Source organism: Apis mellifera, linkage group LG3 (genome assembly GCF_003254395.2).
Source record: "Apis mellifera strain DH4 linkage group LG3, Amel_HAv3.1, whole genome shotgun sequence".
NCBI classification, from domain to species: Eukaryota; Metazoa; Arthropoda; class Insecta; order Hymenoptera; family Apidae; genus Apis; species Apis mellifera.
This window is the reverse complement of record NC_037640.1, coordinates 6,048,730-6,075,687: the sequence shown is the minus strand read 5'-3', so window position 1 is coordinate 6,075,687 and position 26,958 is coordinate 6,048,730. Positions and strand designations below refer to the sequence as shown.

General features: G+C 32.4%; 7 protein-coding genes across 9 annotated transcripts; 2 read left to right on the top strand and 5 right to left on the bottom strand.

The window, feature by feature from the left end:
* Window positions 1-92: 92 nt before the first annotated feature.
* LOC100578399 (ribonuclease P protein subunit p25-like protein) lies at window positions 93-15,572 on the bottom strand. The gene is made up of 5 exons (XM_003249713.4): window positions 15,427-15,572; window positions 877-987; window positions 624-802; window positions 445-555; window positions 93-367 (listed from the first exon to the last, which is right to left on the bottom strand). Exons 2-5 carry the CDS (start codon window positions 985-987, stop codon window positions 148-150), a joined length of 621 nt encoding a protein of 206 aa, XP_003249761.1. The 5' UTR covers window positions 15,427-15,572; the 3' UTR covers window positions 93-147.
* Window positions 1,073-8,602, top strand: LOC410948 (aromatic-L-amino-acid decarboxylase). 3 transcript variants are annotated; one of them, XM_006560903.2, is made up of 14 exons: window positions 1,073-1,220; window positions 4,340-4,551; window positions 4,669-4,782; window positions 4,973-5,024; window positions 5,116-5,186; window positions 5,273-5,515; window positions 5,670-5,795; window positions 5,872-6,110; window positions 6,193-6,367; window positions 6,447-6,612; window positions 6,692-6,744; window positions 6,857-7,053; window positions 7,115-7,207; window positions 7,445-8,602. In XM_006560903.2, the coding sequence occupies exons 2-14, from the start codon at window positions 4,351-4,353 to the stop codon at window positions 7,581-7,583; spliced, it is 1,869 nt and encodes a 622-aa protein (XP_006560966.1). In that variant the 5' UTR covers window positions 1,073-1,220; window positions 4,340-4,350; the 3' UTR covers window positions 7,584-8,602. The 3 variants fall into 3 exon arrangements, with proteins under 3 accessions (XP_006560966.1, XP_394424.2, XP_006560967.1); XM_394424.6 differs by lacking the exon at window positions 1,073-1,220 and adding an exon at window positions 2,617-3,954; XM_006560904.3 differs by lacking the exon at window positions 1,073-1,220 and having other exon boundaries at window positions 2,617-4,551; window positions 7,130-7,207.
* Window positions 10,039-13,458, top strand: LOC410947 (tyrosine decarboxylase). Its single transcript, XM_394423.7, has 3 exons — window positions 10,039-11,099; window positions 11,380-12,836; window positions 12,936-13,458. Exons 1-3 carry the CDS (start codon window positions 10,899-10,901, stop codon window positions 12,940-12,942), a joined length of 1,665 nt encoding a protein of 554 aa, XP_394423.4. The 5' UTR covers window positions 10,039-10,898; the 3' UTR covers window positions 12,943-13,458.
* LOC726409 (peptidyl-prolyl cis-trans isomerase H) lies at window positions 13,713-15,215 on the bottom strand. Its single transcript, XM_001120773.4, has one exon. The coding sequence runs from the start codon at window positions 14,891-14,893 to the stop codon at window positions 14,339-14,341; it is 555 nt and encodes a 184-aa protein (XP_001120773.1). The 5' UTR covers window positions 14,894-15,215; the 3' UTR covers window positions 13,713-14,338.
* Window positions 15,573-15,673: 101 nt separating the features above from the next.
* On the bottom strand, window positions 15,674-19,723 carry LOC113218554 (zinc finger protein 708-like). Its single transcript, XM_026439415.1, has one exon. The coding sequence runs from the start codon at window positions 19,043-19,045 to the stop codon at window positions 16,241-16,243; it is 2,805 nt and encodes a 934-aa protein (XP_026295200.1). The 5' UTR covers window positions 19,046-19,723; the 3' UTR covers window positions 15,674-16,240.
* A 169-nt stretch (window positions 19,724-19,892) lies between these two features.
* On the bottom strand, window positions 19,893-22,909 carry LOC551714 (cGMP-dependent protein kinase, isozyme 1). Its single transcript, XM_026439414.1, has 11 exons — window positions 22,547-22,909; window positions 22,326-22,468; window positions 22,123-22,260; window positions 21,879-22,048; window positions 21,568-21,812; window positions 21,170-21,484; window positions 20,743-20,974; window positions 20,568-20,674; window positions 20,250-20,489; window positions 20,122-20,188; window positions 19,893-20,052 (listed from the first exon to the last, which is right to left on the bottom strand). Exons 1-11 carry the CDS (start codon window positions 22,711-22,713, stop codon window positions 19,957-19,959), a joined length of 1,920 nt encoding a protein of 639 aa, XP_026295199.1. The 5' UTR covers window positions 22,714-22,909; the 3' UTR covers window positions 19,893-19,956.
* A 688-nt stretch (window positions 22,910-23,597) lies between these two features.
* On the bottom strand, window positions 23,598-26,955 carry LOC100576901 (cGMP-dependent protein kinase 1). Its single transcript, XM_026439641.1, has 13 exons — window positions 26,860-26,955; window positions 26,691-26,762; window positions 26,281-26,510; window positions 26,045-26,187; window positions 25,828-25,965; window positions 25,587-25,765; window positions 25,265-25,512; window positions 24,843-25,166; window positions 24,515-24,746; window positions 24,303-24,409; window positions 23,969-24,208; window positions 23,800-23,866; window positions 23,598-23,693 (listed from the first exon to the last, which is right to left on the bottom strand). The coding sequence occupies exons 1-13, from the start codon at window positions 26,953-26,955 to the stop codon at window positions 23,598-23,600; spliced, it is 2,172 nt and encodes a 723-aa protein (XP_026295426.1).
* Window positions 26,956-26,958: the final 3 nt, after the last annotated feature.

The following is a 26,958-nucleotide window of genomic DNA, read 5'->3' as shown; positions in this document are numbered from 1 at the left end:
ATAAATGATAAAATATACGATAAAATAAAAATTATAATTCTTATAAAATTTAAAAAGATTTGAAGAAATAAAATTTACTGAAATAAATTTTTATTATTTGAATTATATTCGTTACTGATCGAATTTTATATAACATGCAATTTAATTTTATTGATCATCGTTTTCTCTTTTTTTATTTTTTTTTGGTGGTGCTTCTGTTTGATGCTCTTTCTTTGATCTTTTTTGACCAGTTCTCAAACCCATAGCTGCAAATTCTTCGGCATTAATACAACTCAAATTATTAGCAGTTTCTTCTTTCTTCTCTTTTTCTCCATTTTTTATATCTTCGTTATTTATGAATTGTCCATTATCACCAGGTGCTTGATAACTTAATTTCAATAACAAAAATAAAATAAAAAAAATATAATAATATATATAATAAAATTGAAAATGAAAGTTTATTACCCAGGTACGGATATATCTTTTACTTCCTTTCCGAGAAAAATATGTATTTCTGGTACATGACGAGTTTCTACATTTACATTAGTTTTATTTTCCTCTTTTGATTTCTGCGATCTTTAATATTTTAATTAATGAAGAAATAATGAATTCCATTATATATTTTATATATAATTATAACTTACTCCACATAACGTAATCTAGTGATTTGATGAAGGCCTTCTTGTTTCTTTTTGAAAAGTTCTGCACAGGAAATAGCTTTTCCAATACCATGACCTGCTGCGGTCCAAACAATACAATTATAATTTGCGAATTCTTTTAACGCATATCCAAGAACATTTCTGATTTTTGTACCACTTTTTACCTGAAAAATTCCAATTAGATAAATATACAAAAATAATACGGATGTTAATCTTAAGTAAACATTTTGAAATTTACTCGCATTAAAAGGATTTTTTCTGGCAAATTTGGTATAGGAATCTCTGATTCTGTAGATTCAGATTCCAAATTTTTAACCCATTTCTTCTTCTTTGACTTTGATTTACCCATCTGAAAAAAAAATTTTTCTATTAATTATTAAATAAATATATTTAATTAAAAAAAATGTCTAAAATTCAATTATATTAACTTTATATTAATTTTTATGATTTTAAGGATAATTATTACGAAAGTTAAATCATGAAAAAAAGGAGATCACATCTCTCTGCCAGTAGGTCATGACTTCGGAGGCATCACTTCTTTGGCGTGCCACATTCGGAACCATTCATGGAACTTTGGAACGAGTAAGTACAGTCTTGTACATAAACCTTTATCCAGTTTCATTCAGTTTTACTTTTTATCATATCTATACTTATATTATTTAATATATAATAATTAATCTCAAGTTATCTCAAAGCATATTTATTCTTTGTAAATTATCTGTATGCAAAGTATGAGATTAATTATTGAATAATTAAAATTTTATTCTTTCAACGAAAACCTTTATAAAATATTATTTATATTTATATTTCAAACAAAATGAATGTCATTATTGCGAAAAAATATCTTTAAGCTATATCGATACATTTTTGATATCGTTAAATATTAATTTCAATTTTAATATTATAATAACGATAAACGAACAAGTATTGATCATTTTCATGATAATTGCAATTTTAACTTAAGTGTGTCATTTGTTTTAAAATGAAAATTTTAATTTTAATAAATATACTTATTAATCGATATTCTTATTATTTCAGCTAAATTAAACTTAAACAATTTCCTTACATTAAAAAAAAAAAAAATACTGTACGATATAATATATATTGATTGAATAAAAAAACATTTCAATATTTTATAATTTTAAGACGTCAAAATTATTCGTCAAAGAGTGATATTTATTAACTTTATATTAATTTGCAACAGATCGCACATTCATAATTAATAATTTTCGTCATCCTATAACAAAACTAATCGACCATCGGATCAGATGGTCGATTAATATCAATTTCTCTTCGGATATAAAAATGGGGCGTCCATCGAAAGTTCGATTATAAGAGAATATAATTTCTGGAATTTCTGGAAGCAAACTTGGAAAAAGCGGCGGTCTAAGGGATGATCCCCGTATGGAAAGTCCCATCAATATTTTCCAATCAGCATTCGATTGCACGGTACCACCATCCCTATCCCCCCCCCCTCCCCTTCTCTTGGTTGTTCGTACTCGGGGGTAGCCACGGAGGGTGTAAGGGGGTCGCAGGCGTAGGCGTATATGGTGGTGGTATGCGGCATAGCCGGCATAGCGCCGCGACGCCCCGACGCCATATTGCATTATTAAGCACCCCTGTCACTCTCCCCCCCCTGCATTCCAGCATTATGAACGTTTTTATCCCTAAAAGGTCGTCGTTTTGCCTATTTCAAGCGAAACCGGTGCTTCCATCACTACCGGCTACTAATCAATTCGTTTTTCCCATTTTCCTACGAACATCCCTTATGATTCCTCTCATTTGTCTGGTTAATCCTGTATGAAAATTATTCATGTACGAATCGGTACGAATTTGTTAAGTAAACAGTCTAACACTTCGCCTTAATCGATTTTGATTAAACATTTAACCGGATTCCTTGAAAGTATCTCTAGTTCTATACGTCAGAAATTGTTATTTGCTCTATATATCGGTTACGGAACTAGTGTTACCTATTATACTGCACGTTCAGGTCGGTAGTCGCAGACGGATAGTCACGAATGTCGCATTTGAATCGTTAAATTACGATTTCATGTTCGTGTCACGCAATGTAAAAAGAAAGAAATGTAGAAGGAAATAGAAACAAATCATCTATTGTTCGATTTGGTGGATCAGTTTCGAATATTGTTTCTTGTCGGAATATATATATATTGTTTCCGATTACGTTTTGTTTGATTGAAGAAGAAAAGAATTTAATTTCGATAGGATTCATCATTGAGATTCTTAATGTGTCGTGAGAATATTGCAAAAAGCTTGGCGAGAGAAAGGTCAAGGAGTTCGGACCACTTTTGGTGCACCATCGGAGCTCGATTTCCAGAGGGGCGATATTCTGCGTCTGACATCTTTTTAACGATGCCTACGCGCTCTTTTTCCATCGTAATAAACCATCACGTGCTAGAAGCCTGGCTTCCAATTTATTCGAGTGGCCAACCCTTCTACGGCAAAGACGCTCGACGTTTTCACCGCGAATGAACGGTGCGAAACCACGCTCGTTTCGAGAAGTTTTCCCTCCTTCTAACGCGAGCACAGAATTCTGTTCCATTTTTCCCAACCATTTTATGAATATTTCCAATTCGATCGACCTCGAGTTTATCATCGTGAAAAAATTTTACCCTTTTCTTATTGCTTGACCTTTTACGACCAAATGATGTATTCTTCAACAACGTGTCTATACCTTAGAACTTATCGTTTTACCAACAAAGTCCACCTTTTTCACATAGATAATATACATATTACATAAACTATTCATTCGAAAATTATAGATGCGATAGTAAATTATGAATTTACATCAATTTCTGAAAAGTTTATCATCATTTCCGAGGATATCCGTTTTTAGACATTGATTTCTTTTCGTCTTAGAAATATTTCCTTTAAATTTTACTATAACAAATGTTCAACGATCATTGAAATCGCCATTGATAAAAAAGTATAAAAAAATACTCGAGGAGAAAGTAATACAATTATCATCGTTGGTTGAAATCAACTGGAAAAGCAAAGATTTTACAATTTCGAACGAAGCAATTTCGATATTGTGACGTGTCTATTTCGATCGTTCCGGAAATTCCGTCTCTCCAATTTTATATAGATCCATCCTATCTCTCCTGCTCGTTTTTTTTTTCGAGGATCCGCGAAGAAGATTTCACGGAAAGACGCGCGTTTGCGCAGGAGTCGAAGAATCCTCGCTCTCTGGATCCTCGATATATCCGAGGTGGTAAGCGAAACTCGGGATTGTTCGGTCGTGGCTCGTTCAACGTGCACCGGTTGGACTCTTTGATTTCTTCCATAGTTGTAGCAACAGGTAGGGCGCGTGGGATACCACGAAATTTCGTCAAAGTCGATCTCGTTTGTTGTGAGAGAAAAAGTGAAATTTAGACCGACTTTTTCCACGGGCTAATTGGGCTAATTTTTAAGTTTAAGTAAATTTCTAAAAAAAAAAAGCTATAGTGTCTGTGCGGGGGTAAAAACAAATCGAGTACGATTATGGATTTATCAACTCTCCCGATTTTATCGGCGAATTAATTATTTTTGTTCATCGTTCGACGACGAGTATTACAAAGAAATATTAATATAGAATATAGAAATTTGTGATTTCGTGTTATTGAGATTAATCGAGGGAGATAGAAAGGTAGAAGAGACTTGTGATAATTGTGAAAAAATAAATCATCGCGTTTTTTCGAGAATAGAACGGATCATCATGGATATTCAAGAGTTTCGTGTACGTGGTAAGGAGATGGTGGAATATATATGCGAGTTCATGAGCAATATTCACAATCGGAGAGTAACACCGGACGTTGGCCCCGGATATTTGAGACCCCTCCTACCATCGGAAGCACCGCAACAACCCGAGCCTTGGGAGAACATTATGAGGGATGTCGAATCGAAGATCATGCCTGGTGTAAGTGAAAAGGAAAAATTATCTTTCTTATCTTTAATATTTCTATTAAATGATCAAGAAAAAGGGAATAAAGTGTAATAAATTGGATAAAAAAAAAAGGAAAAAAAATATTTACAGATTACTCATTGGCAACATCCGAGATTTCACGCGTATTTCCCAGCCGGAAATTCCTTTCCATCGATTCTTGGTGATATGTTATCGGACGCAATAGGTTGTATTGGATTTTCATGGGTAAGCTTCTTTTTTTTTCTTTTTTAAATATTAATTTTCAGAAGATATTTAGAAGATATTTTCATTAAATACACATACACAAAAATTCGATTTTCTTGCGAAGATTAGAAACACGAGGTTACAGATTTGACAGATTGATCAAACGTTTGCTCAATCATCTCATAATTTTTCGATATCTTATTTGTTCCAGGCTGCCAGCCCAGCCTGCACCGAGCTCGAGACGATAGTCTGCGATTGGTTCGGTAATTCAATATTAACTCATTAAATGTCGTTTCAATATATATTAAGTACCAGAGGACGAGCTATCAACGAGCTTATCTAAATAAATTTCAGGGAAAGCTATTGGTCTACCGACGGACTTCCTTTATTTCAGTCCTGGTAGCAAGGGAGGTGGCGTGATACAAGTAATATTTCTATTTCATGATTACAAAAATTGTATTCAAATATAAATATCTTCTATTAAATTTAATCACGATAAATGAATCTTCAGGGATCAGCTTCAGAGTGTATTTTAGTGTGCATGCTAGCAGCGAGGGCGCAAGCAATTGCAAGGTTGAAAGAATCGGCTGCACACGCACACTTGGACGAAACTGCCCTTCTTGGAAAATTGATGGCTTATTGCAGTCGCGAAAGTCACAGCTCCGTCGAGAAGGATGCAATGATTTGTTTCGTGAAACTGAGAATTCTAGAACCTGACGATAAAAGTGTTTTACGTGGTGAAACTTTGCGTCAGGTATAACATTTTCTTCCTTTCTTATATTCCTTTCGTCTCGTTAAAAATATTCTTTCTCCATTCTTCTTTTTGTACGATCTTATCTTTACTTCGATCTCTCTTATCTTTACTTCGATTAAAACAATCTTATATCCCATCATTCTTTTCTATCAAGGCAATCGAAGCTGACACAGCCGAAGGATACATCCCCTTCTTCGTTTCCACCACTTTAGGCACGACTGCTTGTTGCTCCTTTGACAATCTCAAAGAAATCGGTCCAGTTTGTAAAAAATATCCAGGCGTAAGCTGACGGACAATTTTTTCCAATTTTTTATCCTCGATTTCGAAAATTTTCTCTTTTATCTTCTCTTTTTCAGGTGTGGTTGCACGTCGATGCAGCTTACGCGGGCAATTCTTTCATCTGCCCGGAATTGAAGTACCTGATGGCTGGTATCGAGTACGCGGATTCTTTCAACACCAACACGAATAAATTCCTATTGACGAACTTCGATTGTTCCTGCCTATGGGTCCGGGATAGATTCAAATTGACCAGCGCGTTGGTCGTCGATCCTCTTTATCTCCAGCACACTCACGCGGATACAGCTATCGATTACAGGTATCATCGAGATCTGTTTCATCCTGTGTTTAATCCTATCAAATCGAAGGAAATGATTCACTAGTAGCTTCGTTTCCGCTAGACATTGGAGCATACCCCTTAGCCGAAGATTTCGTTCCTTGAAACTGTGGTTCGTGATGAGAAGTTACGGGATATCCGGTTTACAGGCCTACATTCGAAATCACGTGCAACTAGCTAAAAGATTCGAGGCTTTGGTTAGGAAGGATACGAGATTCGAACTTTGTAACGAGGTTGTGGTGAGTGTGTAATAAGGATAAGGCGGCGCACTCCGAGGAGACGTTGAACAAGTTTTTAAATTGCATTAAACCGTTTCAGTTGGGATTGGTCTGTTTCCGTGCAAAAGGTTCCGACAAACTGAATCAGAAACTGCTTAGCACCATCAATGATTCTGGAAAGTTGCACATGGTCCCGGCAAGAGTGAATCAACGGTTCACTATTCGTTTCGCGCTTGCCGCGCCGAATGCCACCGCTTCTGACGTTGGTGAGCCGATCGTATTATCTTCATTCGCAATGTATTTTGCATCGTTCTCATTCCACGATCTTTTATTTTTATATTATAGAGACGGCGTGGAGTATTATAACGGATTATCTGGCCGAATTATTAGAGTCCAAGGTAATTCGAAAATTTCTTAATTGGAATTTTATTTCAATTAATACAGATATGTTCCTCGTATAATGTAATAAGTATTATTCATACATCTTTATCTTTCTTCTTCGAATCGTAGGATGTTATGGACGAATTGGCAGATATTCGCGAGAAGAAAAGGAAAGCCACTTTGGAGCAAAGAAGATCGTTCTTCGTTCGAATGGTGTCCGATCCTGCGATCCAACCGGGATTCACGAAGACACCGAACAGGACTGGGGCGAAATTGGACACCCAAGCGACGATCGGTGGTATTGGCTCGAATCCTCATTCCACCACGTAAGAAACGAATGTATCCATACCGATGAATTACAGAAATCTTGCAAAATCACTGATTTAGCATGTTTGATGCCAGACGTTCGTGGATATCCTGGCCGCTCGCTTATTTGATGCAGGCGAAAGATGCTGCTGATACCAGTGAATTGTCGCTTAGGTGATTCTTTTTATTTTAAATATTCTCGATAAAAGAGATTATTTAAAAAAGATTTTCTTTAATTAGAAATAGATAGAACATTGATATGTAATATTATAATATTAAATACTAATTAAAAATCAAAATTTAAAATCTATTCTAATTAAATTTTTTAATATGGCAGAAATAGTGCATTGAACTTAAGATTCAAATATAAAGTTTTTAACTTTTATTAAAATATTTTAATAATGATTTCAGATTTCGTCATCTGGACACTATGGTTCGCTTGAAAGCAAGCGGTACCGGAAGTCGTCGCGGTAGCAGCAACGGTTGCAGCCCGGATCCATCGCCGTCCGCCTCGCCGTCCCGCGGAAGATCACCGAACGGAAGGGCGTAAAATATCTCGCGTTTGTCCAAAAATTGTCTTTTTCTAAACTTTTCCCCAAAAAGGTGTATCTATAGAAACGAGGATTGAAACGATGGACGACAAAAAAATCGACGAAAAGGAATTTAAAAAAAAAATGATGAAACGAAGAATGGTAGACGATACATCTCTAAAAAAATTCTCTTAAAATTGCTCAGCGAAGAAACGGACGAAGAAACACTCGAAATCGATCGACGATTATAGATTGTAATAATCCCATTGCCACCTTTTTTCCTTTGTTTCAGTCACTTTTTCGGAAACTTGTGCGCAAGTTAGTTGCAAGATTCGCATTCTCGACCGAAGGAAGCGCTCGATAAAATATAAGTACATCTTCTTTACTTGCTTATCGATCTGTTTATATAAGTCTGCTCTCTTTGGATCGCGACAGAGATGCGTTACCACCATGCGGAACACGCTACATGTGTAACATATTACTCTATTAAAATGTACTTACATATATGATATATAAAGCGTGCATACATCGACATAGTAAAAAAAAAAGAAAAAAAAAAAATTTCAGAAGTAAAATAATCAACGTCCCGATTATTCACCATCGTCTCGAAATGCAATCGTTTTCTGTCGTTCACGGAGATATAATCTGTAAATTGGGCCGAGTAGGGGAAGGAGTTAGAATAAAAAATATGAGACGGAAACTCGTGGCTCGGGAATATCGAAAAAAAGTCATAAAGTGCTGTTCGTTATTCGATCGAAAAGGTTGGGGTCACTGAGGGTGAGCCGATGCACCTGGACCGCCCAGTTTGCTTGAATATCGTTTTTCTCTCCCTCCCTCCCTCCCTCTCTCTCTCTCTCCCTCTTCCTCCGGCTAAATATGACATTTATTCAATTTCGTTTCGATTCCGTTTTGGTAAAGCTCGTTTGCGCAAACGACGATGTCTCGTTCCGGAAGCAGAAGCGTTGAATACGTGATTCTAATCGAATATCGTGATCGGCCATTCCCTCTCAAAAAAAAAAAAAAAAAGAAAAAATACAACGTCAAGCAGAAATGCGTGAGTAGAGAGAAGGGGAAATAATCGATAATGTCGATCATTGCCAGAATATTGGTAATTAAAATACACTTGATAAATTTCATCCCTTGCATGCAATGTTGCAAATTAATAGAGAGATTTCCAAGATGAATATTGATCGAATATTGGGAGATAAAGCGTGATTAATGAATATCACAAGTCTCCAAAATTTCTTTTTTTAATGATAAAAAAGAGGAAAGAACTTGAAGATTTTTAAGAGTTTCGAGAAGAAAAATTTCGAGTAAACAATTTCATCCTTTCGATTGTTGATCAGAAATAATTTTTCTAATCGTTTCGTGCACACAATATCTTTCGTATCGATAACTCGAGTCGTCGAGTTTATGCGAGACAAGGAGGAAATGCGCAATCCTCGGCGGAAAAAAGGAGAATTAATTAATTCGTGGTGGATGGCAATCGTTCCTCGACACCCTCGATCGAGAAATCCAATTCGAAAACGTCGGACGTGAGCAGACCATGCGTGAAGGTGGCGGCAAAAGAGAAAATGGTGTTCGCCATGTGTCTGCATGTGTGTGTGTGTTACAAAGATTGAGCGGTGACCTGTCACCGCTTCTACGGGATATTGTAAATGTAGGTGAAGAGTAAACGTCTATTTATAAACGGGGGAGGGGGCGAGTTTACTCCCCGTGCATCATCGACAACACGCTGGCTTATTCAAGCAGCGACCCCCTCGATATATCATCATTGATGTCGACCACCCTTCTTGCGAATTTTCGTTCAGATTTTCGGGATCGATCTCGCGATGATCCTTTGCCGGAATGAGAATTGATATTTTTTACTTTTCAAAGTAATTTTCACGAAGTGATCGATACGCGAAAGATTTTTTTTTTTTTTTTTATTTAACAAGATATTAAAAATATAATATTGAGACAATGTATAATAAGAAAAATATATAATAAAGAAAAAAGTAGCGATAGCATCTCTTCGTCTAAAAATTGATTTAAAAATTCAAATACGTTAGCTTTGAAGCAAAAGATTTGAAAAAAATTTAAAAGATTGTAGTGATTATAGTGATTTAAATGACTACGGTAGTTCTAATTGTTTTACTATCATATAAACACTTAAATTTAAATAGAAACAATCGATAACAAAGATTAAAAAAATTTATATAAATGTTTTCGATTAACTGATACTATTTATAAATAAAGTTTTATATAAAAATAATAGATAAATGTGATTGAAATTGTATGTAATTTTATTTTTTTCTTCTTTATTAAATAACTTTTTATATTAATTTTCTCGAAAACGAAGTTATATCAAATTTTTTTTTCTAATTTTCTCATATAAATATACGAAATTGTATTTTGTGATTAAATAATACTCTTTCAAAGAGTTTTTTAAATTGCTTTTTTTTTTTTTAAAGAATAATTTTTGTATCAAAAAGATATAAATATAGTATATGCGTGTGTATGTGATTAAGAAAAAGAATGAATTATAACGTCATACAGAGGGTGGAAAAAAAGTGTTACTAAATTTAGTTAGTTCATCGGAAGTATGACGAATTTTAAGGGTTTATGAAAAGTTTCGAAGGGGGTGTGATTTTTTTTTTCGAGCAAGCGTTTGCGTAACAAACGGTACGATACGAAACTATATATGTCGTAATCTATAACGAAACAGGTAAATTATTATTTTTTTACGATCATCGAAGCTCCGCCTTAATTTTATCTGCGTGAGGCAGGGATGTACGAAGAGGAGACGCGCATAAAACTGACGGCGCTATGGCAGGTGCTACCAGTCTCAGTTTAAACGCGGGACAAACCTGTTACGCGTTTCCTTCGATGTGAAAGTGTTTTGAAAAAGTTTGAACAACAATTTCCAATTAGAAAATAATCCATAGAGAAGTGTGTTCGAACGTTCGATTAGATTGATTTTTCCCTTGATAATTGAAAAAAAAAATGAGAGAACAAATTGGAGTTTCCAACAAAGTGGAATAATTGTGAAGAAAAGAGAACTCTGTATTATTTAACAAAAGGAAAGAAGTAAAGAAAGATATAAAAAAAAGGAAAGAAAAATAAAAATAGAAAAGTAAAAAAAAAAACGAACAAACGAAAATAAACGAAAAGGTATTTTGTCCCACGTATTTCTTTGCTTGCGAATGACGTTTATTTCATCTGTAATTCCGATAAATGGCGCTGAAAAATGTCACGATCAAGCTTTAACCGAGAACGTGCTTAATCAAACATGAGTTTCATTGGCACGTACTAGCCCATCTCTCCTTCGAATTGCATTCCAGTCACCAATTATCATGAACATCGATGAGTTTCAAGTACGCGGCAAGGAGATGATCGAGTACATTTGCGAGTATCTCCGCACGTTGGAAGGAAAGAGGGTGACGGCGAACGTGGACCCAGGCTACTTAAGGCCCCTACTTCCCAAAGAAGCGCCAGCGAAAGGGGAATCATGGGATGCTATAATAAGGGACGTCGACAGGAAAATAATGCCCGGGGTGAGTGTCAACTGTGTGGACTCGATTATCGATCCCCCCTTTGTTGATTCCGACCTCTTTCGATGTTAATAATATTCGCGAATACGAAAAAAATAGAAGAAAAAAAAACTCATGGCCGTGGCAACGGTTACACACGTATTTTTATCCGTTATCAAAAAAATCACTTTACCTCTTCTATATTATATTCTTTTGTGTTAAAATCTGTATAACAATTTTTTTTTTAAATTCAATATCGAATAATCAAACTTGAGAACACTGAGAGAACACCGATGCTTTACAGATCACGCACTGGCAACATCCACGTTTTCACGCCTACTTTCCGGCGGGCAATTCGTTTCCCTCGATCCTCGGGGACATGCTGTCCGACGCAATCGGGTGCATAGGTTTCTCTTGGGCCGCGAGCCCGGCCTGCACGGAACTGGAAACTATTGTTCTGGATTGGTACGCAAAAGCGATAGACCTTCCACCGGAATTTCTAGCCGAGCACAAAAGTTCGAAAGGCGGTGGAGTGATACAAGGGTCCGCCTCCGAGTGTATTTTAGTCACCATGCTTGCGGCACGAACCCAAGCTATTCGAACTTTGAAGGAGCAAGACCCGAACACCGAAGATTCCGCCTTTCTGCCACGATTGGTCGCTTATTGTTCAACGGAGGCGCATTCCTGCGTAGAAAAAGCGGCGATGATCAGTTTGGTGAAGCTACGAGTCTTGGAACCGGACGAGAAAGGTTCCTTGCGTGGTAAGCGACTGGAATCCGCAATTCGAGAAGACGTGGCAAGTGGTTTAGTGCCATTCTTCGTCTCCACCACTCTTGGCACTACCGGATCCTGCGCGTTCGATAATTTAGTCGAGATCGGGCCTGTGTGCAAACTCTATCCTAATATTTGGCTCCACGTGGATGGTGCTTACGCTGGTAATGCGTTCATTTGTCCGGAAATGAGGCCATTTATGTCCGGCATCGAGCACGCGGACTCGTTCAATACCAATCCTAACAAGTGGTTGCTAGTCAATTTTGATTGCTCTTGCCTTTGGGTGCGCGACCGAGTGAAACTCACGTCGGCACTTGTCGTCAATCCATTGTACCTTCAGCACGCTAGATCCGGTGAATCTATCGACTACCGCCATTGGGGAATACCTTTGAGCAGACGATTCAGAGCGCTCAAATTATGGTTCGTGATGAGATCGTATGGAATCACAGGATTACAAAAGTATATAAGAAATCATATTAGATTGGCAAGACGATTCGAGACTCTAATGAAGAGGGATAAGCGATTCGAGATAACCAATGATGTGAGAGTAGGTTTGGTTTGCTTCAGATTGAAGGAAAGCGATGAGATAAATCAGGAATTATTGGCAAATATCAATGCATCCGGCAGACTTCACATGATTCCGGCTAGAGTGATGGGCAAGTATATTTTGAGATTCTGCGTAGTCAAAGAGAATGCCACCGACGATGATATCGATTATGCTATGGATGTGATCGAGCAACATGCGACAGAAGTGATGCTCGCTCATTATGAAGGAACAGAAGACGAGTTCAAAGCGAAAGGACCAAAAAGTCCTGCTGCTTTGGACAAAAAGTTGGTACGGAAATTCAGTTTCACCAGGAGCGTGACGAGGGATGTTTACAAAAGATCCATCTCGAAGTCGAGTCTTCACGATGGTGCTACGCCCATTATGGTCGTCGATGATAATTCACAGGTCGATACCATTGAGGAAGACGTTTTTTGCAACAGCAGGTAGACCGCACCTCAGCTCACGGTGCCCAAGAGGAGGGACCAACTGCTATCGTTACCGTGAGCTGCTGACGATGATGATCGGTGTATAATGTGTTTCAGGTCGTGACGATCCCGATGATGATATCCAGATGATTCGTGATTTACGCGATATGCCTCTGAAAATCGGCCGTTCCTGTTTGGAAATCAACCTGAATATTTCGTTGCTTTTTAGGAAACAATTCAAAAACAAGTTTTTTTTCAAGCTACGTCGATAGGAAAATTTTTTTAATATTCGAATAAAATAAATTTCGAATATTAATTGAGAATGATTAATGAAGAATATTCGGAGATATTTCTGATGTAGATATTAGATTTATATTGGCTATCGTTTAAAACGATGATAGATTTTAAAAATTAAATAAGAGTTAACAAATCGTTTGAGAATTTGTCTTTCTATATACGATTTTATGCAATATAAATGCAACTTATTTGGAATTTATTTTCATATATATTCGGTAACGAACCATGCAATGCAAAAAATTATGTGCTGATGAAAATAATTGTTCGTATATGTATATGTAAAAATACCATATTAGTTTTGCAAATGAAAAATGATATAAGTGCCGCATAAATAGAAAAGAAATAATTGTACGTAATATAAGTAATATTTATCGATTCTTATGTAATAATTCATATTAGAGAGAGAGAGAGAGAGAGAGAGAAGAAAAATTAATATGTAACTAGGTAGAAATAAGATTCATTGTTAAGTACATCGATTATCTCTTAGGCTATCAATAGTTATAATATCAAATTATTTCATGAACGAATTACGTACGAATATAAAAAAAAGTTTTTGCTTAGATTACTACAAATTAGATACGAAATAAAGACCTAATATTTACGGTTGGAATTAATTGGTATAATTATAATGTTAGATCATATACACATACCACACATACACACGCATATTACATGTTATTTTGAATGTTTTGTAATCCGAGTTGTAAGTCGCATTAATATTTCAGATGTGTTTAGATTTTTATCCATTAAAATATAATGTAGATTATATAGTAGATTATTTATTTGGTATGTAAATTTAACGTAATAAGATTGAAAATTCGTGAAATAACAATTTATTCTATTTCATATTTATTTTATCAGAATTTTTTGATCATACCTGTAGTTCATTAAAATTATTGATTTGTTGATTAAGATGCTTAGCTTTTAAATACTAATAAGCAAGTCTTGATAGCCAATCTCTATTAACAGGATATTATAAAATACTTGAAGGTAATTAAAATAGCCCTGAAGTAAATAATTACAGTCATGATTATTAATTTAAACTATAATTATAATCTATTGAAAATATTTATTAAAAAATATTGGAAAAAGAGAGGTATTTGATGAAAATAATAGTTTCATTTTTAAGAATTATGAAACGTTGTTTATATAAGCATATTTTATCTCTAACTTACATAAAAAAATATAAATTACAATTATTTAAATTACAATTATTTAAATCATTACATTTGTCCACATTGAGATATTGTCACAGGAATTTTTGGTTTATTGTTTGGCCCTGTGGGAACATTTTCTACCTTCCTCATAACTAGAAGTCCATCGATAACTCTTCCAAAAACAACATGCTTACCATCCAAGAAATTACACTTGGCACATGTGATGAAAAATTGACAACCATTAGTATCTTTACCACTATTTGCCATGGATAATAATCCAGGTGAGTCATGTTTTAATGTAAAATTTTCATCAGGAAAGGTTCCACCACCATAGATACTTATAACTCCAGTACCGTCACCATTTACAAAATCACCACCCTGGATCATGAAGTCCTTAATAACTCTATGAAATATGGCACCTTTAAAACCCAAAGGTACACCGTCCTTTCTATATTCTCCAGTGCAAAATTGCCGAAAATTTTCCGATGTTTTTGGACAAACATCTTCGAAGAGTTCAAAAATCATTCGTCCGATTTCTGTAGTACCCACGGATACATCGAAAAATACTACCGGATTATTTGGATTTCGAAGTTGAGCTTGAATTTGATTCCAAGTGGGCATATTTATATATTTTGATTACAAAATTAAAAAATTTTTTTTTTATTTTATTCTAATATTCTTTATATATAAGTTTATAAAAATGATACAGCAACAACATAACCTCTTTGATTCACAAATATTCACACTTTAATATTTAGAATTAAAAAATTTGTTTCCGAAATAAATTTTATTTTAATTTTATGTAAAAATATTTAAATTAATTTATTTTTATACAATTATAATATACTTTTATCACGTATTCTTTTATATTACATATATAAAATACGAAACTTTAGTAATAAATATTTTTCAAACGTTTCCTTCAGTCGATTATAAACGCGGGAGAAAGATTCTGAAGTATAGGTTAATAATCGAATAAGAAAATTTTAAAAAATATTATGAATTTTATTAATGTGTTTTAAAGTTGACTTATTGATATGTAATAAAAATCTTTATAGAAATAATACTATTAGTACTATTTATTTTCTAATAAATAAAATTTAATATGTAATAAAATTTTTTTTCTTAGTTTTTTTAAACGTATTAATACTTACTTTTTTTGTCTTTAAAATTTAATGTAGAATTATTGAAATCACATAACACACATTACATAATGGTACAAAATATAATTATAAATTACGATTGTTTATTTCATAAAATAACGCGCACTCGTATTTCGTTCCGGCAACAACACGTGACAAACTTAATCTTTAACTATTAACAAAATATGCAGTAACATAAACATGAAAAATGAAGGAAAAATTTAATATTAAAGAAAAGTATTTTAATATAAAATGAATGTAGAAAATAAAATGTACTTTATTTTCTCATTGCACTTCACATTCTACATTTTAAATATCATTTTATCCAATTATAATTTATGTATTGTAAAATGATACATGAATTCAAGATTAAATAATTATTAAAAGCAGATTTATATAATTCTAAGATTATTTTTTATAAAGAATTTTATAATTTTACATCTTTAAGAAAAAATTCATCAGTAATGTGCTTCACTTATTACATAAATCTTTATCTATATTTTATTTTAAAAGATGTACATTATTTCACCACATATATAGTGTATGACCTAAATGTGTAAAAGCATTTCAGTGAAACAAAAACAAATTAATTAAAAATATATAAATATCATTGAAATTCCCTGTTTTTTTTTCGTACAGTGCATTTGTAAGACACATAGAAAATTGGTGCGTTACTACTATTATTGGAAACAATATTTAAATAGTTATATAATATTTAACATTTCTTTTCTTTAAGAACATAAGAAATGTTTGAATTTGTTATTTTCTACATAGCCACATTAATAGCATAAGAATATCACAAACTTGGATAATAAAGTAACAATTATTATATGTGAATTTTTACATGTTCCATCAACACATTTTTATCATTAAAATCTTCTCCACATATACCACAAACTAACTCTTCTCCATCATCACTATCTTGTTGATGATATTGTACAACTTGTATTACTGCTGTTTGGGATGCTCCTTCTTGTATTAATGATTCTTGGCCAACTTCATTATGATTTTTGATATCTTGATTTTGTCTAGTTGAATGATGAGTTACCATATTCATAGGTAAGTCATTATTACTTATTTGTGCAATTTGACTGGAAAAATTTTCATGACTCTCAGGATTTGCTAATGTTAAAACAGGCAATGATTCATTTTGTTTTGTGATTAAATGTAAAGTATTAGTTTGCTTTGAAGTTTGTATTAAATGCATTGCAGTTATTTCATCATGACTGCTTGCAGGATGAAGTGCACTTCTTTTTTGCTCTGTAGAAGTTATATGGGTTGTATTGTTTTGCTTATCCATAGTAATTATATTTAAAGATTTTCTATGACTATGATCAGATTGTGAAATATGTATATTTTCATCTTGTTTTTCATTAACTAATAATTGCACATTTTCAGATTTAAGTTCAGATATTGCAATATAATTTTCATTGCGTTTTTCTGTAGTAACTACAAGGAAAGCATTATTTTGTTTTTTATTTAAAATTTGTTCATCTGATTTATCTGTCTTTGTAATAGATAAAAGTGCTTCATTTTCTTCTGATTTAGGAATTATACAATTTCCAGATCCTTGTTTTTTTTGTAAACTTGTACTTGCTGATACTTTTGATTTTTTTTTAACTGGTTTGACTTTTGGAGCATTATTATTTGTTTTAGCTTTTGCTTCTGCTATCATTTGATCAGAATGTTTAACAATATGTGCACATAATTCATCTCGATCTTGATTTACAGCACCACATATAGGACATGAGAAAGGAGGTCCAGTTACTTCAGTTTCATTCTTTCCTGCTGCATGAACCCATCGAACATGTTCTCTCAAAACAACTTTTTGATTAAATGCTCTTGAACACAAAGGACAAACATGAGGTCTTTCTCCTGTGTGAATGCGTTCGTGTTTTCTTAATGTTCCACCATCTCTAAAAGCTTTCCAACAAAACTTACAACCATATGGTCTTTCCCCAGTATGAGTTCTGTGATGTATCAAATATCCTTGCCTTGATGAAAATGTTTTAGAACATGTATCACAATGAAAATGTGCAGGACTCCCAGCATGTGTTCTACCATGTTCCCATAATCCTTGACGTGATACAAAACTCTTACCACATTCAGTACAAGTAAATGGAGAATCACCAGGATGTGCTGATAATCTGTGTTCATCCAATTCATTTTGTTTTTCAAATTGAGATCCACATACTTCACAAGAATGTGTTTTCTTTCTATGAATCCACTGATGTCTGAACATTTTTTGTTTAGTAGTAAATTTTTTACCACATTCAGAACATGCATGTTTACCCCATTTAGTGTTATGTGTACCTTGTTCTATATTATTTTGCATCAGTTTTTTTGCACAAGTTGTTTGATGAGTTGCTAAATGATTACCATCTTGAAATTGTTTATCACAATATTCACATTCAATTGGCATATTCCAATTTTTAGATGCATGAATTTTTTCATGAGATACTAATGCTGTTGCACGAGAGAAACTAATTCCACAATGTCTACAAATATGTTGTTTTGTACCATTTGTTTCAACTTCTATGTAATTCTTTCTGTTTTCACTATTATATGATAAAGTTTCAACTTTTATCATTGTATCAGAATTATTAAATGAATTTATTGAAATATTATATTGCTGATTAACTTGATTATTTATATTATTTTGTTGTGTATATTCAAATTGTGTGACTTCTCCATTTGGCAGTACAGTAAATTCATGTAAAGTATCTATTTTTTCTTCAGGATTAGATATTGTATTAACAGTTTGATCATTTTGAAAATTATAAGATGGAACTGACCATTGAACTGTATCATAGTTTTGCAGAGTTTGTACAGATGAAGATGGTACTTGATTGTTTTGAGATTCTGTCACATTTTCAGGCCACTTCCTAAATGTTTCTTCCGATTGTGACATATTATTACCCTGTGATTGCATAATAGCACGGCCAGCAACATATGTATGAATTTTCATATGATTAGATAAACTAGAAGGCCTCTGAAAATCTGCTCCACATATAGTGCACTTATGAGGTCTTTCTACTTGATGTACTTGTAACATATGACATCTTAAATTGTTTTTTGAACGGAACAAGTTTCCACAAGTTCTACAAGCATGTGGACGATCTACTTGATGACAAACTATATGATTGTTCAAATCTATTTTTCTTTCAAATCTTTCTCCACAAGTAATACATGATAATTTATTAGCAGAACAACTAGTATGATGTTTTGTCATTTCATCTTGTGTAAAAAGGTTTCCACAATTTGCACAACATATTTTCTTGTCTTCAAAACAAGGATACATACCTCCAAGTTGCCGAAGAGCTTCCACAGCCATTGATTCATCATCTCCAGATGTATATTGTTGTTGCTCTTCTTGTTTAATATATATAGGATATACTACACGATTTTCATCTTCCTCATCAGAATGTTCTGCTAAAATCTCAACTGCAACTTGTGCTTCTGTAATACCAGAATTAACATCTGTGACAGATACTTCAGTGAGTCCTTCTTGAAGAACACATTCGTCAACTGGTTCGCATATTTCTTCATGAGATATAATGTTATCTTGCATATCATCATGAACCCCTGAAAGGGGAAATGTAACATACTGCTCATTCTCATGAGCTTCCATTACGTATTATTTTTTTTAAATTATTGATAAGTGATATTAAATGAAATTTTTATGGACCTAGTTTCACCTCATGTTAAGTTAGGTCCTGTCACCATTAATAACCAAGCGGTATTTATAAACATATATATTATTATATATTACAAACAATTATTCACATTACATTGTTGATTATTTGCATATATTATTATTAAAAAAATATAATGTATGTTTTTCTCTTTCGCACTATAATTCAGTACCACGTATTGTTGTATCTTATATTTATTGATTACAAGTGAAATTATATTTATTATAATTTTATGGTACGTAAATTATTCGTGTAACAGCATATCTAATAATATATTTTATCACTTTTGATTTATTTATTATGTAAATTTGTAAATTCACCATTCGAACGATGGTGTAACAAGGTTATTTGCACAGGAGTGCAGCAGCAAATCGTGCGCCACCTGAAGTTGACGGCGTTCTTTGCGCAATATCAAGTTAAAATTTTTATATTTGAGAGACCGATAAATTGTATTTACAATTTAAGTATTTATTTTGAATATTATACTTATTATCTATTAGACAATTATATTGTTAATCGAACTTTATAAACATAAGCACAGTCTTGTTTGATAAATTTAATCTATACATAATATTTATTGTATTGTTTATATTTGGTTAATTTAGAATCTATGTTTCGGATATACAAGGTATTTTTTTTATATTTCATAAAAATATGTTATTATGTATTAAAAAAATCTTTATAAGATATATATATCTTTATATTTTCGATTTAAAATATTTATAATATAAAAATATATTCTTAATATCGTTATAAAATAAAGAGTAAGCAATATATAATATGTATCTTATAATAATTTACAATTAATTATTTAATATAATAATAAGATAAATTAACAACAACTTTTTTAGAAATTAGTATCCCAATCGGAAAAATCGCTTAATACTTCTTCGTGATCAGGAGGATACTTATCAAAATTTCTTCTATCGAGATGATTTTTTATCTATGAATGAATTAGATAATGAGGTTAAGATAATGAAACTATTATAAAAAAATTATGATAAATTCTTACCGTTGGTACAATAGGAGAAGACATTTTCTGATTTTGTAAGTCTCGCCAATTAAAGGAATTAAACCACCTGCAAATAATTAAAAAATGAATGAGTAGAAATAAATATATACAAATTGATAAATACATACTTATGATTACGAATATCGGCAACACCATTTTGTAGACAACCAAGTCTGTTAAGTGGATTATTTTGTAATAAAGATTTAATAAAATCCTTTCCTGCACTTTTTATAAAGGGCGAAAAATAATTATCATTAAAACCACGAAGAATGTTGTTACATATTTCCAAATCATTTATAGCTTGAAAGGGTGTTTTATTTTCTAATATTTCGTATGTCAAAATTCCAAGTGCCCAATAATCTACAGCTCTTTATCATTAAAAAAAAAAAATTATTTGAATTTATTTCAAATTTAATAAAAATTTAATTGATCATGAGAATACATACCGATTGTAATGTTTACTTTGAATAATTTCTGGAGCCAAATATTCTAATGTACCTATAAAAGTCTTTGTTTTATAAGAGCCTATTTTTTTAGTAGATCCAAAATCAATCTGTAAAGGATATTGGATTATTGGATGAATTTATTAATATTAAATTAAATTAAAATAGAAGAACATACAAGTTTAATATAGCCTATACTGTTGATTACAATGTTTTCAGGTTTTAAATCTCTATAAATGATACCCAGTGAATGGAGATAATGAAAAGCTTCTACGATGCAAGCGATAATAAATCGACTCGTCCAATTATTGTATTGACCATGTCTGTATAAAGCTGTTCTTAAATCTCCGCCTAAGCCCACTTCCATTAAGAAGTAAAGATATTTCTTATCTTTAAAAGTCTTGTATAATCTACAAAGAATTTAGTATTGTATTTTATTTAATATATAATGAATTTAAAATATAATATATGATTTGAAGATAAACTTTTTTACATTATGTATTAAATCAAAGAATCATTAAACTTTTTTTGGTCCTAAATTTTCTATTTTATATATTATATTTTAAAGAAAAATTTGTTTTAAAGAATTAAAATCATTAATTTACTTGCAGATAAATGGCGAATCACATATTTTTAGATTATTTTTTTCATTATAAATCATTGTCTGAAAGCCACCACGTGTGATCACATGTTTTTTCACTTTTTTTCTAGCGAAACTAAAATTAGACATCAACGATTTCACAATGACCAATTCTACTCTGCCGTAACTACCAACTCCAATTGTTCCTTCAGATTCTAAATCGGACAAAGTTAATTTTGCAAATTGCTTATTCCAATTATCTGGCACAATCAATTTCTCATATGCATGCCATTTCTTATTTTTGATTGATTCCATTCCGCCAAGGTAATCTAGAAATGATCTAGAATCGAACATAAACTTTACATAAATAGAGAAACACTAAAAAGTCATCCGAAAAATTTTTAAATTAATCGCATAATTTACGCTTTCTCGATAGTATAACACTCTACTCCAGGAGGCATTGCAATAGCGTTCGCTTGTCGACAAGAATCACTATTGTCATATAACGCTTTTTCACCGAAATAGTCACCCTTCTCGAGAATCATCAGTTCTTCTTCCTTATCATTTGGTTTATTTTTCGTAATTTTTACATGGCCACCTTGTATAATATAAAATTTATTCCCTTGATCTCCTTCTCGAATTATGTATGAATTCGCAGGATAAAATTCCTTAAGCAACACAAAAACAGTGTTTTTAATACTTTCAAGTTATCGTAATTTGAACTTTACACGCACCACTATTATTAAGTCACATATTTTTAGAAGAACTTCATCTGAAAAATCCTTGAATATTTCAATCTGACGAACAATGTTCAAATTATGCTCCATAGTTTCCTCGTTACTTTTTAACATTATTGTTTGAAATATTTGCCTATCCATCACCCAGAGTTTTGCATCCGTGCATGCTGAAGGAACAAACGAAAACAATTATAGATACTTCCGTGATTTTAATATAAGAAATTTCGAATTATTCCAATACCATCGATAGAACACAATCTTTTTGTGTTGTATAATAACGCCAATTCTCCAAAAGCGACACCAGAGCCAAAATTTTCGTTATATATATTGTTCACGTAAATTTTAAATGTTCCCTCTTCCGAAACGTACAAATGGGATCCTATTACATTGATTAATTTGTAAATTTGATTAATATTTCGGCATTTATTAAAAATAATTACTCACCGGTTTCACCTTCGTGAATAATTCGCGTATTAGCTTTCACCTTTCTTGGATACATTGCTGAAATGAGTGTTTCTATCCGCGATTCGTTGAAGTTTTTGAGGAATTCGTTGTTTAAAATCGCATTTTTGATCAGGTTCTTCGTTCTAAAAGTTACATTAAATGTGAATATATTTTTGCGAAATCAGAAATGACTGTTGAATAATTTAAAATTCTTAGATCACTTTTCATCTTTCTCGAAAACTTTGATCGGCATATCGGAGGACACGTTCACCTCACCAATTACACTATGTTTTCTTTCATTCGACAAATGTCGATAATACGTATCAGAATCGCGTTTATTTAGTTCGATGAGATTGCGTTTACCACATCCTAAGCATAGAAAATGCATTGCTAAATTTTTTTAAATTCACGTTTAATAAAATTTTTAAACGTAGTTTATTCAATGTAATGGATACAATCTGGAATAGACTTTAATTTTTAAAGAAAAAAACAAGAAAAGTTTAATATAAATAACTTTCGAGAATGAAGAAGATTTACGTAGATCGAGTAAATAACACAAATAATATATTGACTGATTTAGAGAATAGCAGAAATGACTAAATTGATCGATATTATCTTTCACAATCTTAATGCAATCTTAATCCATCAAATGTCCTTAATAGATATGTTTCATAAGTATAATGTTATCGAAGATTTATCAATACATTTTTTCCAAGGAGTATTTATCTTCTAAAATCATTCAATCATTTGATAATATTGTATACAATTGCATTTTTATTAATTCAAGATAATATTCATAGATATATATATACTGAAATTTAAAAAATTGAGAAACATGAATGAATAGATGTAAAAATGGATATAAAATTATTAAGTATGAATTTTAGGTATTAATATATAACAATTTAACAACTTATATATAAATTTATTATTAATTAATAACATTAAAATTATTATGATTATATTATTGTCAATCAGAGTATTATTTTGTTCATTTTCTAATACTCTTACAAGCCTTGAATATTCATACTATACGGTAATTAATTACATTTTAAAAAATTAGAGTAATTAGAAGATATATAATATATTTCGAATAGATTAATAGATATAAATAGGAAATTATTAATTTATACATGTATCTAAATCGATTAATGATATAATTTTTTAAATTTCAAAATAAGTTTCATGTATTTTTCTTTTTGCAATTTTGTTATTCTTATTATTGATTCAATTAACAGATTGTGTTCAACTGATTGTTGAATTCTTTTTCTTTTAGAAATTCTCGTCCCATCCGGAGAACTCATCTGGTGGAATATTACGATCTGGAGGATATCTTTCGAAATTTCTCGTGTCAATTCGACTTTGCACCTAGAATTTTATGAAACAGAGGAACGTAAGTTTGATTAAAGAATTGAAAATTTTTAAAAATTGCATATAAAAAACAGAAATGTATTGAGAATAAATTTTTTTATACCGTTGGAACGATTGGCGCCGGTAAAGTTAATTTTTGCAAGGCATTCCAATTAAATCCATGGAACCATCTAAAGAAACAAATTATTTTTTAAAAAAAATATATATTTTATTTTGATCTAAATTTATATCTATTTTACAAATAACATTATGTACGTTGCAAAAAAACTTACTTGTGATCTCGAATGTCTTGGATACCATTTCTTTGGTATCCAAGACGTTCAGAAGGATTTAGACGAAGAAGTTTCTTGATTAAATTGTTTGCATTTTTATTAATGGTATTTGGTATTCCGACTACTTCGATACCTTTTACAATTTTGTTGTAAATGGTCATGTGATCAGAGCCTCGGAAGGGTGGCTTACCGATCAATAATTCATGAATTAGAATTCCCAAAGCCCAATAATCCACCGCTCTTCAAAATAAATATGATTTATCTTATTACCATCTTTAATTTCTTTCTTCATATTTTTTAATTACATTAAGTTATTATTTTTTTAACTATTCACCTATCGTGGCCTCTGTTCAAAATAATCTCTGGCGCTACATACTCAGGTGTACCAGCAAATGTCCACGTTTTGGATGGTCCAATCTTTTTACTGAATCCAAAATCAACCTGAAAAAAATTTACAAGATTTCATTTCATTTATATTCCAAAAAAAAAAAAAAAAAAAGAGCAAGTTTCTTTAAGTTTATTCTCAATACGATATATTAAATTTACCAATTTCAAATATCCACGAATATCAAGCATAAGATTCTCCGGTTTTAAATCTCGATAAACAATGTTCATCGAGTGAAGATGATCGAGAGCTTCCACCACGCATCCTACCATGAATTGTGCAGTCGCATCGTCAAAGAATCGCCTTCTTTGGAGAGTTGTCCATACGTCTCCACCTAGACAAACTTCCATCAGGAAGTATACGTATTTTCTGTCCTTATATGTCTGGTAGAGTCTGGATGAAAGATAAGTCGAAAGAAACAAAAATAATTTTTTTTCAATTATCGCCCAAGAAATTGATAATTAATATAATTTTTTTCTAGATACTGACTTGCATATGAACGGAGAATCACAGGCCTGCATAATATGTTTCTCGTTCAAAACATGTTCCTGCTGTTGTTGCTCGACCATCACTTTTTTCTTCAATTTCTTCAGCGCGAAACTCTTTTCAGAATCAGATTTTAAGGTGACTAAGTCGACACGACCAAATCCACCGACTCCCAAGGTACCTTTAGTGTCTAAATCGGCTAAAGTGACGTTCGAGTATTCGTGAGACCATTTTTTAAACGTCAATGATCGTTTCTGTTTCTCATATTCTGCTAACCAGTCCTTATTACGTATTTCGTCGAGACCACCCAAATAATTCAGGAAGGAACTGAAATTTTTATTTAATTTCAATCAATCAAAAAAGAACGATATTTTCTGACTATGCACTGTGAGAATATTTATCATTTTTAAATTACGAAAACTCACTTTCGATCCAATGTTAAACATTCGACACCAGGAGCAAGTGCAATCGCATTGGCATGTCGTCGATTTTCACCGGCATCATCGTAAATAGCTAATTCTCCGAAGTATTGACCCTTTCCAAGGACCACCAACTCTTCTTCCATACCATCTTCGGTATCTTTTGTTATTTTGACGTTTCCACCGCTGATTATGTAAAACTTTTCACCCTTCTCTCCTTGCCGAACTATTTTTGTGTCAGCAGGGAAGAATTCCTACATAAGAAGATATCACATAATTTTCTTTCAAAGTTAAACTTAGCGCCAAGATAATTATAAAATATATTTACCACACGAATGAGATCAGAAATTTTAGCCAAGACGTGATCTTTAGGCTCGGGTAATTTTTGGAGGACGGAAACACGTTGAAGAAATCGAATGTTTCCTTCCAGCCTCTCCTGGGCTGATTTCATCATTACCGTGAGGAACACGGATCGATCGAGCACCCATACTTTTCCACCCTTCTTTACTGAAAGTTAAACAAAGATTATTATTTTTTGTTAATTGTTATAGAGTATAATCAATATTTACCCTTGATGGATCGAAGTCTCATTGTGTTGTACAATAAGGCAATCTCCCCAAATGCGACACCAGGTCCAAAAGTTCTTTGGAACGTGTTCCCTTCATAGATATCAAATTCTCCTTCCGCTGAGACGTAAAGGTGCGATCCTGAAATAAATTGATAAAAAAAAAAGAGATAAAAATTAAATATCAAAGTATCATAATGATATAATAAAAAAGTCTTTACCAATATCTCCTTCTTGAATCACTAAAGTATTTGGCGGTATCTGTTTCGAATACATAGCGGAAACTAACGCTTCCACCTGGTTCTCTTCAAGATTACCAAGGAATTCATTCTCCAAAATAGCTTTTCTAATTTGTTGCCTACTCCTATAAGACAAAAAAATATTTTTATTAATTCATTAACATTCATAATCTTTGAATTCGTTTAATTTTATTCTTTTCTTTTTTTCAAAATATTACTTCTCATCTTTTTCGTAAACAGGACTCGGTGCAGAGGGTGGCGTCGGAGTTCTGCCGATGATTCCGCCTCTGGGATTTGCAGGTTGAACATCCGAAATTCTGGCATTTTCTTGCTCTTGCTTTATGGAAAGGAGACTATGATTCTGTCGCGGTGGTGATGGTGCCTTGCCTTTGGTATGTACAGGAGGTCCAGTTCCATTAAATATTGTAACACCAGGTAAGGAACGTATCTGAATCAAAGTTAAAAATAATTTTATAGAATTATGTTCAACTTGTTATGATTTAAAAGATGGAAAATCTTTAAATTTTTATTTAAATTTCAAAGAAATGTATTATTAAAGAAATATATTATTGATAATAATCTCATTCCAACGGATTAGAGGATATTTTGATTATTTTTAAATACTCACCACTCCATGACTCAGATCTGGTTCACCTGATTGCCTATAGCTTGTCACCACTGGACTCTTCACATTTCCATTCTAGAAATAAATAAATATATGACGATCTATTAATTGTTCCTTTCATATAAAGCTACAATATAATCTTTATTCTTTAAATTTTTCTTATTACACTTACACTGATCGCGTTCGATTCGTCATTCCTGGACCGAGAAAGATTGATACTACCCCTCTGTCCCAGGATACTTGGCGTTGGAAAGCACGAGAATTTCATTAT